The sequence below is a fragment of the Sorex araneus genome, chromosome 2 (genome assembly GCF_027595985.1).
Source record: "Sorex araneus isolate mSorAra2 chromosome 2, mSorAra2.pri, whole genome shotgun sequence".
Classification (NCBI taxonomy): domain Eukaryota; kingdom Metazoa; phylum Chordata; class Mammalia; order Eulipotyphla; family Soricidae; genus Sorex; species Sorex araneus.
The window spans coordinates 366122505-366143417 of record NC_073303.1 but is presented as its reverse complement, the minus strand read 5'-3'; the positions used below and the strand labels follow the sequence as shown (position 1 = coordinate 366143417).

The following is a 20913-nucleotide window of genomic DNA, read 5'->3' as shown; positions in this document are numbered from 1 at the left end:
GGGTTTTGGGGACAGTGTTTCAAAGGGGGGAGAGGAAAGAAAGAAATCAGTGGAAAGCCAGTCCTTGCTCATTTCCCAGAGGTGCTTTGCAAATGCTGGTCCTGCCCGACAGTCGTCTTAATTCATGACGTGCGTGGATGGTTGCGGCGGGTCTAGAGTCTGATCGGATCCACTAAGTGAGGCTGGGGGACTCGGGTTTTGTGGAGCTGGTGAGATATTTCTGAAGGGATGTGTGTTTCCTTTTCTTAGCCCACTAATATAAAAGAGGCGAAGAAAATATTGCCTGGATGTCCATGGGTTTCGCCCTGCTCCTGCTTTGGGGGCATGTATGAGAGAGACGGAATTAAGTTGGTGGGAATAATTAATGCGCAAAGGATCTTGTGTTTGCTCTGTGGACTTACGAAGGCGCTGTTAATTCTCAAGAATTCCAAATGTATTGGCTTAGAACTCCATGCCCTCCGAGGCTGTGCATGGATTTGAGACAAGAAATACCTCAGGAAGACGATCGATCAGTCATTTGTGCCAACCCTTGGCTTCTTCCTTCCTCCAATTTTGCAGTAGGAACTTAGTTTTATTTTTCTAAAGAACAAAATATACTCAAATGCAGTGATGGACAGCTCCCTGTGAAAATGTTAAAACTTAGTACATTGGTTTTGAAAGATCCAGTGCCAAAGAGTAGATCTAAAGATCCTCAGTAACTATTACTGAGCTATTACTCAGTCCTGTTTGAGACTGAATCAGCCAGGCAAAAGCCACGCACACTTTATCCTTTGCAGGGGAGTCATTTGTTTCTCCTCCTATTTGGTTGTATAACACTCGGCTCTTAGCTACCCGGACACAGAGACCATAAGCTCATGCCCAAGAGAAGTTATGGAGGTGCGTCACTGTCATTGTCACTGTCATCCCATTGCTCATCGATTTGTTCAAGCGGGCACCAGTAACATCTCCATTGTGAGACTTATTGTTACTGTTTTTGGCATATCCAATACGCCACGGGTAGCTTGCCAGGCTCTGCCGTGCAGGCACGATACTCTCGGTAGCTTGCCGGGCTCTCCGAGAGGGGCGGAGGAATGGAAACGGGTCAGCTGCGTGAAAGGCGAACGCCCTACCGCTGTGCTATCACTGCAGCATAGCGGTAGGGCGTAGTTTGGCAAAATATTGTTTTGAAAAAACAAGTTACCAGATGCATTTCCCCCCCCCCCCCGTCAATACATAAGTTTCATGTCAATAAATTCTTATTTCTATCTGTGAAATGGAAACGTTCTTCCTGGCTCAGCTGAGTGCCTTTAACTCATCCATTTGAGCATGTTTCATTGGGCAAATTGCTTCCATTGTAAAAGATTTCCAGGGGGCGTGCATGTGAGGAAGTTGGGGTGCGTTCAAAGGGGCAAAAAGGAAAGGGCAGAGGAGAGGAGGCTGGGGACACCCCCGTGTTAGACCACCCCACTGAGGAGGCATTTCTAGCCTCTTGGCTGCCCCAAATTGAGAAAAGTTGCGGGCAGGCACCCCTTTATCTTTAGCCGGTGCCCCAGACCAAACCCTAGTGCAGGACCTGGACAAGCCCGCGGGCTCCCTCGTAGAGCAGCTGAGCAGAAAGACTCCGGAACCAACATCCTCGGTCTCTGCCAGTGCTCAGGGGACTGATCCTTACACACAGGTGCACACACATTCACACTCACTCGCACACACATGCACAGCGCGTGCGCGCACACACACACACACACACACACACACACACACACTGACTCCGCCACCTCTCGGGGTGTCTTGTGGGGCATCCAAGGCCATGACCTGTGACCCAAGTGCGTGTGTGTGTGTGTGTGTGTGTGTGTGTGTGTGTGTGTACCTACCTGGGTTAGAAACAGGGTCTCAGGGATCCGGGGTCTTAATTGTCCCCTGAGCAAGGCGGGCAGACTTGGTGTCAGCGACAGGTGCTGGCAGTGTGGGTGGCTCTGTCCACACCGCAAGGGGCTGCCGGCCTGCCGGGGTCGGCTTCTGACTCACGAACCCAGCAGGGCCAACTCACCGCCTGGCCTGAGGCCCCGCCACTGTGACGCCAAAGCTCCGGGGGCTTGGGGAGGGAAGCCGGACTTTTCAGTAAAGAAGGTTCCAAGAACAGCCGCCTCATCTTTCCCTCACTGGGCCAGAGAGATGCTTAGGGTATTTATTGCGGCTTGCGCACCGCCCTGGAGCCCGCCTCTCGCTTGCCTGTCTCTCTGTCTCTTTGCTTGCCTGTTTCCACTCTGGAGGAGCCTATGTTCTCTTGAACACATCCTACTTCCCTTCTCTCCCCTCACATCTTTCTAAACAAGGTTCAATAAAAACTGTCCTGCCTCACAAAGAAAGAGAGAAAGAAAGAAAGAAAGAAAGAAAGAAAGAAGAAAGAAAGAAAGAAAGAAAGAAAGAAAGAAAGAAAGAAAGAAAGAAAGAAAGAAAGAAAGAAGAAGATTAGAAAGAGAGAGAGAAAGAAAGAAAGAAAGAAAGAAAGAAAGAAAGAAAGAAAGAAAGAAAGAAAGAAAGAAAGAAAGAAAGAAAGAAAGAAAGATTAGAAAGGAAGAAAGAAAGAAAGATAAGAAAGAGAGAAAGAAAGAAAGAAAGAAAGAAAGAAAGAAAGAAAGAAAGAAAGAAAGAAAGAAAGAAAGAAAGAAAGAAAGATTAGAAAGAAAGGAAGAAAGATTAGAAAGGAAGAAAGAAAGAAAGAAAGAAAGAAAGAAAGAAAGAAAGAAAGAAAGAAAGAAAGAAAGAAAGAAAGAAAGAAAGAAAGAAAGAAGAAAGGTTAGAAAGAAAGGAAGGAAGAAAGAGAAGGAAGGAAGGAAGGAAGGAAGGAAGGAAGGAAGGAAGGAAGGAAGGAAGGAAGGAAGGAAGGAAGGAAGGAAGGAAGGAAGGTTGGTTTATGCTCCCCTAGCTGGGGCTTGCGGCAATCTAAGTGTGACTTGGTTTCCAGTCCTTGTCTGAGGCGGGCGATGTGCGTAGATTCCCCTGGGGCCCGGGGCCAGGTTCACTTACCTGTCGGGTGTGTCGCTGCTGAGACGGGCCAGCAGCTTATCTGCGAACTTGCCTCCCGTGCGTGGATTCTGAGCGCCAGACTCTGGCCCCCGTCTCGGGCCCTGCGGGGAGCTCTCTGCCGCCCGCTCCCTGGCCCTGGGCCGCCCGCCTCCTCCCCCGCCGCCCCACCCCCGGCCTCCCCTGCTTCCCCGCCAGTCATGCTGGGCCCGGCCGGTGCTGGAAAGGCCCCAGCTTCCCTGCGCTTGTGGCGGACTCCAGAGCCAGCCCAGTGCGGGGCGGAGGCAGGCGAGGGTACCCCAGGCGAGCTTGAACCGTTTTCAAGGGCTCCGGGCCAGCCCCTCCCCTGGGTTCTGGCCTCCCTGTGCCCCCTGCCAGTCGGCCCAGCTTGAGTTTCTCCCTCAGGGCCTGGGGTCAGACCGGCTATGCCCCGGGAGTGCAGCGACTGTCCTTCCGCCCCACCCTCCCGGCGTCACCCCAGGAACAGCCGCCCCTCTTGGGGTCCCGGTGGAGGGGGGCTCCAGAGTACAGTGCACAGAGGCATGCTGAGGGTCTGCGGGAGTGGCCGGAGCAGGTGGGGGGGGTGTAGGTGGGGTGCGCCCGTGGAGCTGTCTGCCCCCCGACACACTTACTTCCCGTCTTTGGGCTCGGGCCTGTCGATGCTCAGTAAGGACCAGCCAAGCGCATCTGTGAGAGGCCACGTCCCCCGTCCAGGCCGCCGCCTCGCGCCTCCTGGCCTCTGGTGTCAGCCTCGACCGGCCTGCGCGGCCTTTGAGTCCCTTCACTGCACACATGGCTCAGGGCTAGAGCACAGGACTGGCACGGGGGCGGGCCGGGGGGATCTGAGGCGCCGAAAACACAGGCAAGAAGATGAAGCAAAGAAGAGGATACTGCCAACGTCCCACTGGGAGTGGGCCCATTACTCGGGGTGGGCGTGTGTGTCTGAGTGTGTGTCTCTATGTGTATAACTGTGTGTGTGTCTGTGTGTGCATGAGTGTGTGTTTCTGTGTGTGTGTGTACTTGTGTATGGTGTGTCCCTATGTGTGTGTTTCTATGTGTGTCTGTCTGTGCAAGCACATGTTGGGACTGGGTCGGTTGGCACAAACTGTCCACGCAGAGGCCAGAGTGACAGCACAGTGGGCAGAGCGTCTGCTTTGCACCCACCATCCCATAGGAGCGATGCCTGAGTGCGGAGCCAGGAGTCACCCCTGAGCATTGCCGGGTGTGACCCAAAAGAGAAAAATAAATAAATGGGGCCTGGAGCAATAGCACAGCGGGTAGGGCATTTACCTTGCACGCAACCAACCAGGGTTTGATTCCCAGCATCCCATATGGTCCCCCGAGCACTGCCAGGAGTAATTCCTGAGTGCATGAGCCAGGAGTAACCCCTAAGCGTTGCCGGGTGTGACCCAAAAAGCAAATAAATAAATAAATTTAGTATAGCACGGTTGTCCCGTTGTTCATCTATTTGCTCGAGCGGGCACCAGTAACCTCTGCATTGTGAGACTTGTTGTTACTGTTTTTGGCATATTGAATATGCCATGGGTAGCTTGCCAGGCTCTGCCGTGCAGGCGAGATACTCTCAGTAGCTTGCCGGGCTCTCTGAGAGGGACGGAGGAATTGAACCCGGGTCCACCACATGCAAGGCAAATGCCCTACCCGCTGTGCTATTGCTCCAGTCCATATTTAAAAAAAAAAAAAACTCAAAACTGAAACCTCCCCACTCCTTGCACATGGGTCAGCGCAGGCCTTCCCGTGCATTGTGACGTCTCTCTGGTAGGTCTGATTTGCCTCCCGGGAGCCACCGGCCTCTTCCCTGGGATCACTGAGGGTGATCCCAGCTCGGCACAGGGGCCCCCCTAGGCCCAGCTCCTGCCATGAAGCACTTCCTCCGCCCCGCGCCCCCCCCTCCCCCGTCCCCATGAGTTCTCCTCCCCAGGGGCCACACCTGGCAGTACCCAGGGGTCAGACTCAGGGCCTCGTGGCTGCAGGCAGTGGCACAGCCCCCACCTGCCGAGCCAAACTTGGCGCCACCTCCTGCCCCAGGGCTTTCTGGCTGTGGCCCTGGCTGTTTCCTCACCTATTGGTAGTAATGACAACAATCGGAGTAACAATAACAGGGGAAGTACTAAGAAGAAGAAGAGACAAGCACAATACCTACTGTGAAGTTGATGTTATTTGGTGCCACACCCGGCTATGCTCGGGCTTAATTCTTGGCTCTGGGATCCTGTCAGTGCTTGGGGGGCATGTGAGGTGCCAGGGATGAAACTCGGGCCTGCTGCTTACCAGTGTACCACCTCTCTGGCCCCTGCAGGCAGCGTTAAGTAAAAATGTATTTTGTTGTCATTTAAATTCCGTGTATCACTGACCTTCCTGGTACATACGTCCTTTCCCCCACGTGGAAGACTTGTTGGAAGCTAGGGGGTATAGGGCAGGATTGGGCCACACCTGGCAGTGCTCAGGCCTCATCCCTGCCCTGTGCTCAGGGACCACTCCCAAGGGTCCTGGGGGACCATATGCAGTGCCCGGGAGTGAACCAGGGTCAGCCACACGAAAGATGAGCACCTACACTTTTCTGCTATCCAACCCCAAGATGATAGATTTGCATATCATTTCCAATTGGTGAATTTATTGAGATATATACATATGCGCACACAGTTGTGGTGAGTACAGAGAGGGCTGTATTCTTTGCTCAGCTTCCTTGATGGAAATATTTCATGAAAGCCATAGTGTTTGATAAGATCTGGCACCACACCTAGCTATCGGCATTGACCCCCAATACAGACCTTACGCAGATGTTCCCATTTTCTTGTGTGTGTGTGTGTATGTGTGTGTGCGTGCGCGCGCGCGCGTGTGTGTGTGTGTGTCTGTCTGTCTGTCTGTGTCTGTGTGAATTCAGGAGATAGACTAGGCTTTCAAGAGGGGTGTGAACTCAATAGTTCACACCCCCTAGGCTTTCAAGAGATTGTGTGTGTGTGTGTGTGTGTGTGTGTGTGTGTGTGTGTGTGTGACTGACCTGGATCCCCTGTAGAGAGAAAGGTATTTTGCTCTTTATGTGGATGTGGGGTCGGCCTCGTCACTAAGCAGGATGGAAAACAGGGTGTTGAGCCCCCTTGAAGATACGCATGTGTTGGGTCCGAGTTTCAGATCCCCAGTTGCAGAGAGACCAAGTCCACACACGATAATGCAAAAGCAAAGGAACTTGATTGCTAGCTCGAGCTAGGGTCCGAGTCTCATCCAACGCAGTGGAGTCTTGACAAGGACCCCGACTCCAACTCACAACCAGTTTATACAGGGGTCAAAGTTTCAAAGTTAAGCGAGCACTCAGGAAACAGTGATGGGGCAACAGTTAAACGAGAGTCTCCAATAACAGTACCAGTGCTCTGATTACATAGGCTGCCCATTCCTTATGGGTAACAAGAGATAATGTCTGGGGCGCTTGAACGGAGGCAGAGTGATTGATTGAGCCCATTGACTGGGCCCAGGAACTTCCCAGGTGGGCTCAGGTTGGCTAGTCACACGCAGGAAGCTGACTCTGCTGCAGCCCCAGGAGCTAAACCTGAGGCTCACCTTATGATTCTTACTTCTGCCGCCTGCCACGGCTGCACTCTGGCGTGCTCCGAGCCTCACACATGGCCGCCCAGGGCAAATGTGTGTCTCCAGCCCATAGACAGCTGGTCAGCTCCGGATTCCCAAGAAGATCGTCCAAACTCCTTGCCCGGTAGTTTTCGCATTCCGGACAGAAGGACAGGATCCCTGGAGGCCTGCAGACATTTGTGTAACAAAACGCCTTCCTGAATAACGACTGTGCCAAGGGACTCCTGGGGCCGGGAAGCCACTGGCCGGGGTGGTGAGAGCACGTGTTTATCATCGCTTTGTCTCTCATGCCCCTTGTCAGCACCCCTCCGCAGATGACCCGCGAGCAGCCCACACGGAGCTCGCCGGGCCTCTTCTGCCAAATGCCATGACTGTGCCGAACCCACAAGAGCCCTTAATGCCCCGTGGCCGCCGTGACGCGGGCAGTTCAGTAAATAAGCGGTGGAAAGGCGACAGGACTCGCAGCCCCTCTGCCCCCGCCCGCGGCGCCAGGGGCTTGCTGGTTAAAACGCGGGCTTCTAAGCCTCCCCCCACGCGCTGAAGAATCCCACCCTGCTTGTAACGAGGTCCCAGAACACTGGCGTGCGCGCCTGGTCCCCGGAGTCCTGGTCTCCACTGTGGGACCTTCGCAGACGAGACCAGGTCCCTGAGCTTCCCCCCCAGGGTCCGACCACGCGGGCCCGTCATTCACGCCGGCACCCAAGTTGCGTCTCGAGAATCGGGTGTCGCTTGGCGCAGTGTGGCTCGGGCACTCGGGGTGCTGTCAGCTCTGGGGGTGCTTTCCGGGTGTCCTGAAGGCGGCACCCTCCGCTCTGGGACGACTCCCAGCATTTGCTGAACATGCACACGGCCCAGCCCCATGCTCGAACCCCTGCTTTTTGCTCTGGACCTCTGGCTGGGGCAAATGATGTTAAAGCGAGTGAAAGGCAAAGTCGTGCTGGGGGCTCCAGGTCCCAGACCCGCAGAGCTGAAGGTTGGACACCCCCTGCAAGTGTGCTCCCTCCATCCCTCCATCCCTCCCTCCTCCCTCCTCCCTCCCCCCTCCTCCTTCCTCCCTTCCTCTTCCCTCCCTCCTTCCTCCTTCCTCCCTCCCTCTTCCCTCCCTCCTTCCTCCTCCCTCCCTCTATCCCTCCATCCCTCCCTCCTCCCTCCTCCCTCCTCCCTCCCTCCTTCCCTCCTTCCTCCTCCCTCCCTCTTTCCTTCCCTCGCCCTCCTTTCTTCCCTCCCCCTCCCTCCTTCACTCCTCCCTAACTCCTCTCTCCCTCTCCTGCTGTCTCTCTCTCTCTCTCTCCCCCCTCTCCCCCTGTCTCTTTCCCCCACCCCCACCCCCGCCCCTCTCTCCCCTCTGGAGTCTGTGGCCCCTGAACACTCATGCGGCACCAGATGACCCAGTGCTACATTTGCACTCAAACTCGTGTTCTCCCGCTGCCGTGTCCCTGCAGGTTCGTGTGTGAGGTCCCTTCTGGTCCACAGTGCACCCAGGGCAGCAGGGCTCACGGTGGGGGAGGGGGCACAGGGTGTGCCCGCAGGACCCGCTGTCAGCAGCCCAGGGTGCCCTTGAGACAGGATTACCAAGGGGCCTTGGGCTTCCCGACCATCCCTTGGGTGCCGCCAGGTCTAGACGAGCTTACATGTGTATACACACACACACACACACACACACACACATATACACACGGACACACACATATATACAGACACATGCACATGTATATGCAGACATACACAACATACATGTATACATGTATATATGTAGATACATCTGTACACATCTGTACACATGTGTATACATATAGAGGCATAGATGCAGAGACACATGTATACACATATACACCCACGTGTCTATTTTCCTTCCCTCCCATTATCACTGTGTTTGGGACCCAGGGCCTCCTGCTTGTCTGTGCTGCGCACGCACTCGGCTGGGGTCCTCACAGGGTCTGCTTTGCATACCAGAGGGTGGCACACACTTGGATGTAGCATGCCCGAAAGAGCACACTGTGTGTGTGTGCGTGTGTGCGCCCGTGCATGTGCGTGTGTGTTTGCATGAGTGCGCGCGTGTGCGTGCACGTTTGTGTGCATGTGTACATGCGTGCTGCCCCGTCCTCCTGAGCACAGGGAGCTACCCCGTGCTCAGCCTGTATGACGGGCTGCCTCCCGCAGAGCCATCCTGAGGCCACAGAGAGGCCATATGAAAGCCGAGACTCGGGGAGCAGGACTGGACCCCCGAGTCACCGGCTGGGGCGCGTAGGCTGGCCGGGACTGCGGGGTCCGTCTTGTTACTGCGATCCTCCAGGGAAGCGGGTGAATGGCGGCTGCCTGCGGCTGAGGCCACGGCCCGGTGGGTCCCTGTGCCAGTCTCACTGCTGGACGGTCCCCCGCCCCCCACCACACACACACACCACCCCGGCTTCAGCTGAAATCTTCCAGGCCGTAAAGGGCCCCTGCAGCCCACAGAGAGGGCAGTGCTCCAGAGGCCCAGCTCTGGGTTCTCACCTCTCAGGGTGCCCTGAACACAGCTGGGCAGGATCCCAGAGCACCACTGGGGGGACCCCACCGAGAGCAACCCTCCTCAAAGGCTGCTCTGTCCCCTGCACCCGTTGTTCCTGCTGTTTGGGCCAAGCCACTGGGATGAACTGCAGCGAAACTAAGGCAGCCTCAGATATGCTGCCCCACCCCCCCCGCCCCCCACCCCTCCACCCCACCCCACCCACACTGGGCCGGCTCGCTCCAGAGCACGCATCTGTAGGGGCACAGAGACGTTGCAGCCAGAGGCTGCCCCTGCTAGGTGGTGCTGGCCACTGAGTCCCTAGGCCGGGCCTCAAGCCTGGGCTCTTCGTATCCGGAGGGGAGATATTTTCACACGTGCAAGTGTCCTTGTCACCGGGCTGCTCCCCGGCCCTTTGAGCATGCTGGTGCTCGTGGTCCGAGCCGAGTTCTGCAGAGACCTGGCGTGAGTCTTGCTTTGGGGCGGGGGACCGACCCGGCCTCCTGGGGCTGGTCAAGGGCTAAACAAGCCCTGAGACCTGGACCTCTCTGGGCTGTGAAAGGGGGTTTGCCGGCCATGCAGTGTGGGCTCACCTGTCTGGCGGCTGAAATGGATCCTGCCCTGATTTACTGTCACTAATCCAGAACAGGTGTGCCAGCTACAGCTGCGCTTTATTCTGGGGAGTGGTTCAGAGGCAGGAATTTGGGCGGCAGCCTGTGAGGCCAGTGGGAGGGGTCGCAGGGTTGTGGGGGTGGGTTTCAGGACCCCCACCCCCATCACCAAGCTTCCCTTCACTGCCTGGGGTAGAAGCTGGGGGCCAGAAACTTGCCCTGATGGGTTTTTTTTGGGGGGGTATTTTATTTACATATTTTGGTAAGTCTCTCAATGAGAGAGGTGGGTTAAGCAGCCAACCACCTACCCCTGCCCCCCTCCACCGCCCAACACACTTTGAAACAAACAAATGCTAAAGCCACGATAATCTAAACAGCACGGTGGCAGCCCAAATAGATCAGTAAGTTGAAGGGAACCAAGTGGAGAAGAGGGAATCAGACCCAGGAAATTGGACTTGGATAAAAATGGCCTTTAAACCTCTGGGAGAGAAATAAACCCTCAGCTGATGTGAAGACGTCAGCCATTGAGTGAAGAACGAGAGCTCCAGTGAACCCCGATCAACTCCAGCAGGGTTTCTGAGTATACTCTAAAAACAAAAATGGTCACGAGTGGAAGAAAATATTGAAAACTATTCTTATGACCTAGAAAGAAGAGATTGGTAACACACCTGATAGACAAAGATGAATTTCCAATATATACATGTATGTGTCACTGTCACTGTCATCCCGTTGTTCATCGATTTGCTCAAGCGGGCTCCAGTAACCTCTCCATTGTAAGATTTGTTACTGTTTTTGGCATATCAAATACGCCATGGGGAGCTTGCCAGGCTCTGCCGTGCGGGTGGGATACTCTCGATAGCTTGCTGGGCTCTCTGAGAGGGATGGAGGAATCGAACCTGGGTCGGCCACATGCAAGGCAAATGCTGTACCCGCTGTGCTATCACTCGAGCCCATATCTGCATGTATAAATATATAATTAAATATATTATACATAGATATATATATATAAAACCCAAAAGGGGGGGCTGGAGTGATAGCACAGTGGGCAGGGCGTTTGCCTTGCACGCAGCCGACCTGGGTTCGATTCCCAGCATTCCATATGGTCCCCTGAGCACCGCCAGGAGTAATTCCTGAGTGCAGAGCCAGGAGTAACCCCTGTGCATTGCCGGGTGTGACCCCCCAAAAAAACCAAAAAACAAACCAAAAAACCCCCCAATATTCAGGGGGTGGAGCACAGAGGGAGGGCGTTGGCCTGGCACTCAGCCGGCCGGTCTGAGCCCTGGCATCACATGTGGAGCCTCTGTCCCACCAGGAGTAATCCCTGAGCACTGAGCCAGGAGGAAGCCCAGTTTGAGACAGACTTGAGCCTCTGCGGGCAGAGGCAGCCGAGGCCCAGGAGAGATGGCCGGCCAGCCCCGCCACGGATCCAGCACTGCCCGAGACTGCCCTCCCTGTGATGGGGCTCACTGCCCGGTGCCCCTGGTTCTCGTCGGCAGCTTCTGGGATACCCGGGGCAGGACCTGGAGGGACCCTCAGGGCGGAGTCATCAGGCCTGATGACCGACAGCTGTCCCCTGCGTCCTTATTTTCTTCTCTGGCTCTGGGACGGGCCCTTGAGAAGTTCGTGTCTGGCTTCTTCTTTTTTTTTTAATCACCATAAGAACAGTTACAGGGCTTTCAGGATCAAGTCTCAGTCACACAATGATCAAACACCCGTCCCTTCACCAGTGCACATGATCCACCACCAGGAACCCCAGCATCCCTCCCTCCCATTCCCCCCTGCCTCTGTGGCAGATGATTTTTACTTTGCTCTCTCTTTACTTTGATTACATTCAGTTTTTGACAGAAAACCCACTATTATTATTTGGAATTCCCTCCCCAACAGTCAGAACTGTCGAAATGGCATCATTAGATCATGTTTTCTATTGCTGATAACAAAGAGCATATGATGTTGCACGGTCGAGAAAGCGGCTGCCAGTTTGGGGATTCTGGTATTTTAGTAATTAGTCTAGAGGTATTTCTGCCTGCAGCCGCTTCATTCCGAAATTGGTTTGTGTGCCTCTGGGATCATGGTGTTCCGGAGCGGAGGAACTGTTCGTGGGTGGCTGCTCAGGGTCTCATTTGGGCGGGGAGCAGGGCCGGTTCCGCCCTCCCCATCACAAGATTCCCCATGCGACCCATCACTGCAAGCTCCTACCTGTCTGTCCAATTGTTTCTGAAAGGTGGCGGCCGCCATGCTGCCACAAAGGGGGAAAGGCCGAGGGACAAACACCCTTCCCCTCCCGGGCTGCACGGGGCCGCAGCCTAGTTCACAGCCCAGGAGTGTATCTGCCAGCAGCCGCTGCGTTCCAAAATTCGTTCCTGTGCCTCTGGGATCATGGCCGCTCAGGGGAGGAGGAGCCGTTCCTGAGCGGCTTTTTGTATATCAGGAAAGGTTTGGAGAAATAGTCCCGGTCCCACATACCAGAGCCGTGTTAGTAGAAGCTCAGTGTCGTGGGGACTCCGTCTGGAGAGGGCAGGGACCCTGCACCTTCTCCGTCTGGCACCCTGGTGTTGTTGGCCATGCCCGGCTTTTTTTAGGTGCCGAGTTGTGGGGTGCAGGGACACCCCCCTGGCCTCCGACAGGGCAGGGTCGTGGCCAGGACTTCCGTGCACACCGCGGACAGGGGCCGGCCCTGCCGCATGTCCTCTGTCAGGGCTCAGGGTGACCACCGCCCCTCGCTCTTGACTTGGCTCACAGTTCTAGAAACTGCCAAGGGAGACAGCACTTTGCGAATGGGCTCCTTCAGCCCAGGGAAGGTTCTGGAATGCTGCCCCCCGCCCCGCCCCCCAGCCTTCACCCAGCCTGAAATCTGCAGAGAAAGTTTCTAGTTTCTCTCCATGGGGGAGCTGCAAAGCCGGGAGGGATGAGGGGTGTGTGTTTGTGTGTGTGTGTGTGTGTGTGATGGCCTGTGGGGGGGGCTGTGTATGTGTTCATGGGGGGTGTGGAAGTTCCTAAGTGCTTTTGTGTGTTTGATTGTTGGTTTGGGGGCCACGCCTGGTGGTGCTCGGGGACTGTTGTGTGGGGGACCCGACTCAGGACCAACCCTGGCAAAGCCTGTGCCAGGCCCTGGGCCTCTCGCCAGCCCACAGGCTGAAATTAATAGTGACACCACGCAGGCAAGACCAGATGTCCGGGAAGAAGTAACAAGGTTCCTCAACCTCCAAATCTGGGCCTGAATGGGTGGGAGACTGGGGCCAGTTCCTCTGGTCCTCGGACCCCCGGGTGACAGGCAGTGGGCCAGCCTGGGCCCTGGGTGACGAGCTGTGGACCAGCCTGGGCCCCTGGGTGACGGGCTGTGGGCCAGCCTGGGCCCCCGGGTGACGGGGTGGGTGTCTGTAGGATGAGGCTGAACTGCATGACGAAGAGAGAAGCAGGAATGTGGGGTCCAGGATAGAGCACAGGGTTCCGGGAGCCCAGAACACCCTTCTTTCTCCCCACTCCGTTCCTTCCCTCTTCCCCCTGCCCCTTCCCTCTCCCCCCGCCCCCTCCCTCTCCCCCCTGCCCCTTCTCTCTCTCCCCATGCTCTTCTCTCTCCTCCCTGCCCCTTCTCTCTCCCCCTGCCCCTTCCCTCTCCCCACTGCCCCTTCTCTCTCCCCCTGCCCCTTCTCTCTCTCCCCCTGCCCCTTCTCTCTCTTCTCTGGCCCTCTCTCATGTGGTTCCTCTGGCTCATTCCGGTCACCCTGTGAGAGGTCACACTGCGCTCTGTCCCCTAGCCCTGGATGGAGCAGCTGGGGCCAGCCTGGGTCCCCTCTGGTGGGGGGTGCTCAGTGTACAGAGCAGCAGCCTGTGGGGATCTCCAGATGCCCGCAGATGCCCAGGACCCTCCGCCTTCCCAGGAAGAAGCCACTCCTCTGGCCTGAGCACAGTTTGGGCGTCAGGGATGGGGGGCTGACCCCTCTGGCCACTGAGACAGCATTTCTCAGGGAAGCCTCTGGAGAGCTCGGGCTAAGTCTGGGTCGTGGTCTCTGGGGACCGTCACTGCTGGGTGGGCTCTCACCCTCCCCGTGACCCCGCTCTACAGACGGCTCTGTTCATCTCCCTTGTTTCTTCCAGGCGGAGACCCAGGCTCCACGCGGGGAGACGGACTCCCGGGGCCCTGCGGGGGAGCAGGAGGAATCCGAGGGGCACGCCAAGACCCAGACAGGTTCTGTCCCCAGCGGACAAGGGCCCAGCAGGGAGCACATGCCAGGAGCCCCGCTCCCGGGGGCCGAGGGCTGCGCTGGGGACGGGAGGCTGGGAGAGAACCCCGACGGCGGACACCCGACGCCTGCTGCAGCCGGCACCGACCCGGGTCCCGCCCCGAGTGTCCCCGAGGCCAGTGATGGGCCCACGGTCATGGCTGCGGCTGTCCACCTAGAGGGCCGTAGGGAGCTGGGGGAGCCCCGTGTGGAAGCCCCAGGACCCCCTGCGTCCCCAGACACTGCCCCTGCCCTGGACACGGCTCATCCTGGGCCTGCAGGCGGAGAAGCAGCGTGTCCAGAAGGGCATTTCAGGACAGACGGCCAGGGCGTGGGCCAGAGCCCAGACTCCCCCACTGGAGACCCCGTGGGTGGGCGGTTGCCCCCGGAAGTGTCCCCTCTGGATCTGGAGCTGGCGGAGAGAGAAGACCAAGTGCTCGAAGACTTCGACCCCAGCGCTGAGGGACTGGATGTCCCTCCCCGAGACGGCCAGGGTATAGACGAGAGCCCAGACTCCCCCACTGGAGACCCCACGGGTGGACATTTGCCCCTGGAAGTGTCCCCTCTGGACCTGGAGCTGGTCGAGGGAGAAGACCAAGTGCTCGAAGCCTTCGACCCCAGCGCTGAGGGACTGGATGTCCCTCCCCGAGATGGCCAGGGCATAGACGAGAGCCCAGACTCCCCCACTGGAGACCAAGTGGATGGACATTTGCCTCTGGAAGTGTCCCCTCTGGACCTGGAGCTGGTCAAGGGAGAAGACCAAGTGCTCGAAGCCTTCGACCCCAGTGCTGAGGGACTGGATGTCCCTCCCCGAGATGGCCAGGGCATAGACGAGAGCCCAGACTCCCCCACTGGAGACCAAGTGGATGGACATTTGCCTCTGGAAGTGTCCCCTCTGGACCTGGAGCTGGCCGAGGAAGAAGACCAAGTGCCTGAAGCCTTTGACCCCAGCGCTGAGGGACTGGATGTCCCTCCCCGAGATGGCCAGGGCATAGGCCAGAGCCCAAACTCCCCCAGTGGAGACCCCACGGATGGACAATTGCCTCTGGAAGTGTCCCCTCTGGATCTGGAGCAGGTCGAGGGAGAAGACCAGATGCCTGAAGCCTTTGGCCCCAGTGCTGAGGCGCTGGGTGTCCCTCCCCAAGATGGCCAGGGCATAGACGAGAGCCCAGACTACTCCCCCACTGGAGACCCCATGGATGGACAATTGCTCCCGGAAGCGTCCCCTCTGGACCTGGAGCTGGCCGAGGGAGAAGACCAGGTGCCCGAAGCCTTCGACCCCAGCGCCGAGGGGCCGGGTGTCCCATCCCGAGCATCAGCTGCAGCACCGACACCCACCAGCCCCCAGAGCGGCCAGGACCCCCGTGAGGACGTGCGCCCCATTTCTCCGGGCCCTGCCTGCAGCCTGGGCTCCCCGCTGGCCCAGGAGGACTCCCCAGGGGAGACTGTTCCCCGGGGGCCAAGCCGCAGCGTCTCGGCGGGGCTGGGGGGAGGGTGTCCTCAGGCTCCCGAGGACAGCTCTCCCTCGGGAGAGTGCCTTGGGGCTCCCCCTGAGAGCCCGGGGGAGACATGTCCCCAGGAAACCCTGGCACCACCTAGGACCTCTCTGGACGGCCTGCAGGTGGCGGGGGACACATTGGTCACGGTCACTCCCGGCTGTGGCCGGGCTGACAGCCCGGAGGGGTGCTCCCCTCAGGCCCCGGGGGAGGACAGCCCCCGACTGCCTCCCGCTCCCGCTCTAGACGTTCTCCCCGCCGAACCCCCGGAAGAAGGGTCCTGCCTGGTTCCCGCAGGGCCAGACATCCCCGTGCTTGTCACGGGGTCCCCAGAGGGCACGGGGTCCGGGAGTGACTCCCCTCTTGAGGTTGGCCATGAGCTCCAGGCAGAGGGCGGAGTGGACAGCGGGGGCCTCCGGGGGCATCCCCCGGAGCAAGGAGGGGCAGTGGCACCAAGCGAGCCCGTGGGGGGCACGGGGACCCCTCCTCCTCCTCCTGGCGACGACGTCCAAGCAGAGCCGCCCCCAATGGCCCCTGAAGGGGCCGCTGCTCCCCAGCACTGCCCGGCCCCACCCGAGCCTGCGGTGCCCCTCAGCCCGCTCGCCTCCCTCTCTCAGGCCCTGCTGGGGGCGTGGGAAGGGGGTGCCGCGGGGCCATGGGGCGCAGGCAGGAAGCTGAAGATCATAACACTCGAGGCCCCCCTTCCCGATGGCCGGACACTGGGGCTGCCGGACGCCGACTTCGGGGCATCGGGAAAGGACCCCTCAATCGCTGACAGGGTCCCTGCGCACACAGCCAGGGGGGTCTCAATCCCCCTGGGGGCCCCCGGGGACCCGGGTGCTCAGAGTCCTGTGTCCGGGGTGGTCCCTATCCCGGCCAGCGCCACCCCTGGGAGCCAGCAGCCCCCCCTGCAGCCTGTGAGCCCCGAGGGGCTCCTGGAGTCGTCCGTGGACCCCACGGATGAAGGTGAATTCTGTGGCACCAGGGGGCTCCCCGAAGCCCCCCACACCGGAGAGAAGGTGGACGGGGGCCTCGGGGGTGCAGAGCCAGAGAGCCCCAGAAGCCCTGGGTCCGGCCCCGGGTTCCTGCAGCGGCTGCTGACCCGGGCCGGCCTCCTCAAGTCCTCTGTGGACCCCCTGGAGGAGACCCTGGAAGCTCCCAGATGCAGGGTGGGGGAGCACGAGGGGGCGGAGGCCGTTTCCGGAGTCAGCCGAGAAGACAGCCCGCGCAGGGAGAAAGCTCCGGGGCCCCCTAGACAGCACCCCCTTTTGCAAGCCCCAGTCCCCCACGAAGGGGAAGAAGTGGCCCCCCAAGGAAACCAAAGTCCAGCCGGCCGTGAGATGGGAGCGGACAGGCACCACGTCCAGGACCAAGGCCCCGGGGCGCAGGCTAGAGCCCCCCAGCCTGTGTCTTCTGGCCCCGCAGGAAGAGGGGCTCTCAAGAACAAGCGGGGGGCCGACGGGCCCTTCCCGGGTGTCCTTGCTCCGTCTACCCCCATCCCAGACGGCCCGCCGAGCCTCCCGCCCCAGGACCCTGCCTCAGGGGGCGCCCTGGTCGGGGGAAGCCCAGCGGCCTGTGCCTCCCTGTCGCCCCCCAGCCCCGTGGGTGCTCAAGCGCCCGCGACACGGAGGGCCCGGGACCCCACCCTGGGCGGCAGGACCAGGACGAGGGACGCTGGGGAGCCCAGCCACGCTCCCCCGGGGCCAGAGGTGGTGAGGAAGAAGAGGCCCGAGCCCCCGGGCAGCGGGCACCTCGCCGAGGGCGTCAAGAAGAAGATTCTGTCCCGGGTGGCAGCCGTGCGGCTGCGGCTGGAGGAGAAGGAGAATGACGCCCGGAGGGGCTCGGCCCCACCCCGCAAGGGCCCCGCGCTGGACAGGAAGGAGCCCAGGAAGCCGGCCGGCAGGCGGGCAGGGAAAGGTAAGGCGGGCTGTCCTGCATCGGGGTGTTTGGGCTGGTGTTTGGGCTCAGGCCAGGTTGTCCCCACCCGTGGGCAGTGACCGGGGCCCTGGGGCTGTGGCTCCTAACACTGGGGTCACCTAACACTGGGGGTCACCTAACACTGGGGGTCACCTGCGTGGAGCCAGCGCCGGGGTCCCTGGCTGGAAAGCTGGGCCTTGAGCAGGTTTCTAGATGGGTCTGTAGGGAGGAGGCTGACTGGGGGCCTTCCTGGAGGAGGCTGACTGGGGGCCTTCCTGGAGGAGGCTGACGGGGGGCCTTCCTGGAGGAGGCTGATGGGGGGCCTTCCTGGAGGAGACTGACGAGGGGCCTTCCTGGAGGAGGCTGACGAGGGGGCCGTCCTGGAGGAGGCTGACGGGGGGGGGGCCTTCCTGGAGGAGGCTGATGGGGGCCGTCCTTGAGGGATCCCCCTGCTTCCTGCTGAATCCCCTTTTATAAACGCGCCAGACAGAAGCTTCGTGGGTCAGCACGACCTGCTGGCGCCCCTCAACGGCACGTGCCAGGTGGAACCTTCTAGGTTCTCTCCCATCTTCATCACGTGTGGCCTCAGGGAAGGCTTCCGAATTTTTTTTTCACTTTTATTTTTAATTGAATCGCCGTGAGATACAGTTAGAAAGCCTTCCTGTCTGAGTTTCAGTCATACAATGATCCAACACCCATCCCTCCACCAGTGCACATTAACCACCAGCAATGTCCCGGGTATACCCCCCTTTCCCACCCTCCCCCCCCCCCCGGCCTCCATGGCAGACAGTTTCCCCCATACTCTCTACCTTTGGGCATCATGGTCTGCAATACAGGTACTGAGAGGTTGTCACATTTGGACCACTGTCTCCTCTCAGCACACATCTCCCACCCTGAACAATCCCTCCAGCCATCATTGTCTTAGTGATCCCTTCTCTACCCCAGCTGCCTTCTCCCCCAGCTCATGAGATGGGTTTCCAACTATGGGGCAATCTTCCTGGCCCTGTGTCTACTGTAAAGGCTCCCGAATTGGGGGTTAGGGGGGTGGGGGGTTATGTTATGGTTTCCTTTCCTGCTTATCCCCTCCTAATTTGATGGGGTTTTTTTCTTTTTGGGTCACACCCGGAAATGCTCAGGGGTTCCTCCTGGCTCTGCACTCAGGAATTACTCCTCATGGTGCTGGGGACAATAGGGGATGCCGGGAATTGAACTCAGGTGGGCCTCATGCAAGGCAGACGCCCTCCCCGCTGTGCTATGGCTCTGCCCCACCCTTCTCTATCTGAGAGAAGAGCCCCCGCCCGGGTCCCTGCTCCAGGCCTCAGGCCTCCGAGTGGTCGTGCAGGCCTTGCCAGGGCTCAGACAATCCCCAGTTCCCATGTGTACCCCCTTGTCGCATCTCCTGTTTCAGAGCTCACCTTTCCCCTCCCATCGATGCTGGGAGGAAAAAGGATGTAACACCGACATGCCACCCCCAGGGTGGGAGGGGACCCGGCCAGCTGTGTGCCAATCCTGGCAGTACATCAAGTCACCCCAGCATGTGGGGTGCTCCGCCTGGCAGTGTAGAGAATGTCACCCCCAAACAACTCCTGCCAGCCCTCGGAAGGAAGGAGAGAAGCAATTTTTTTTTTGCACCCAAAATACCATTTATTTTTATTTTATTTTATTTTATTATTATTTTTTTTTTAGTGAGTCACAGTGAGGGTACAGTTACAGATTCACACCTTTTCGTGCTTGTTTTTCCCTCATGCAATGTTCGGGAGCCCATCCCTCCACCAGTGTCCATTCTCTACCACCAATGAACCCAGTATCCCTCCCACCCACCCCCATCCCATCCCCCCCACCCCACCCCACCTCTGTGGCAGGGCATTCCAATTTGTTTTCTCTCTCTCTCTCTCCTTTTGGGTGTTGTAGTTTGCAACAGGGGCATTGAGTGACCATCGTGTTCAGTCTCTAGTCTACTTTCAGCATGCATCTCCCTCCCCACGCAGGATCTCCAGTCACATTTTACTTGGTGTTCCCTGAGTGTGTAAAAATAAAAAGAAAGGGCGCGGGCGAGGGAAGGGACGCCTCACCGCACCGAGCCAGGCACAGGGCCTAGGGCAGCAGCCGTCTCTCCCGCCACCCGAGTTCGGTAGCCTCCGGCCGCTTCCCCCACCCCGGGGAGGTTGATGGCGAAGATGTGGCAGGCGAAGGAAGGAACGGAGCCATGATGGTTGGTCTCACTTGCAGTTTATTCCAGTCTTCCCTCTATACACTCTCCGTCCTCTATACACTTTCTGCCCTCCATACACTTTCCGCCTCTATACACTTTCCGCCCCTATACCTTCTCTCCCAACCCCTTTTATTGATCATGGCCCTTCTAAAGGGCGCAATACATTGACGTCACCAAAAGCACCAAAAGATCTTACAGGAAGAACATTGAGGCAACATAATTCTCTTGTATCTGCAGGCCCTTAATCTAGGCCCCCCGGAAAGAAGATACAAAACCAAAACGGAAGCCTTCTTTGGGCTGAAAGCACTCGGATTTACATCCCAAAGACCAGGCTGGGCTGCAGCCTGGAATCTACAATGTCAAATCAATTCTGGCTAGCACCTTAGATCCGGGTCAAAGATCAGCTAGGTTTCTGTGACAAAACTCCAGAAGGCAGCTGGAAAAGGGGAAATATTCCAACACCTGAGAGAAGAATTTTTTTTTTTTTTTTGCTTTTTGGGTCACACCTGGCAATGCACAGGGGTTACCTCCTGGCTTTGCACTCAGGAATTACTCCTGGCGGTGCTCAGGGGACCATATGGGATGCTGGGATTTGAACCCGGGTCGGCCGCGTGCAAGGCAAACACCACACCAGCTGTGCTATCGCTCCAGCCCCGAGAGAAGCATTTTTAAATAGTTGAAGAAATACTTCGTCAAGGGGCTGGGAGATGGTGCAGCAGGTTGGGCTCACGTCTGGTGTCAGCTGACCAGGTTCAAGCCCAAACCACACAGTCCTCTGAGCATTGCCGGGCATGGCCCTGGTGGCCCCCCAGGCCCTGCGGGGTGGCCGGGACATTCCCCCACACAGGGCCCGACAGCATTGTACGCTCTGACCCACACTCTGAGCCGCCTGCCTGCTGGGGCGAGAACGGCCAGGGGGGCCTCGGGCAAGGCTTTATGGCGACATCATTGGTTCTGTGAGTGCGTCTGTTTTAGGGGCACACGCCCCTCTCACAGCCAGTGCCCTGCTACTCCCCCACGGAGCCCAGCACCCCCAAGCTCAGTCCTGGGCTCTGAGTCTAGCGCTTGTTTTCACTGGCCACAGTCTGTTTCCTTCAGCTTCACTCCCCACCCAAACAGGCTCCAGACAGTTCAGAATTTGCCCCTCTTCCTCTCCTACTTCTCTCCAAGCCTTTTCCTCCTGTCCCACGACGCATCGGTCCTGGGGCCCTTGGGCTGTCCCTGGACCACGGCTCTGGTGAACAGCTGCAGTGGACAGGACCGTGCACGTCGTGGTGGTCTGTCTCCTTGGGAAGATGCCAAACGCGCCTCGCTGGGTCCCTCGGGAGTTCGGACCCTGGTATTGGGAGAAGCCCTGCTGCTGGTCACGCTC

General features: G+C 58.3%; 1 protein-coding gene across 1 annotated transcript in view; it reads left to right on the top strand.

Annotated features, from left to right (window-relative positions):
* The window catches only part of ALPK2 (alpha kinase 2), an 89001-nt gene that overhangs the window by 43536 nt on the left and 24552 nt on the right, over positions 1-20913 (top strand). The window contains exon 5 of the mRNA XM_055127511.1: positions 13792-17329. Within this exon, the coding sequence (XP_054983486.1) occupies positions 13792-17329 (3538 nt within the window). The remainder of the gene's footprint in view (positions 1-13791; positions 17330-20913) is intronic.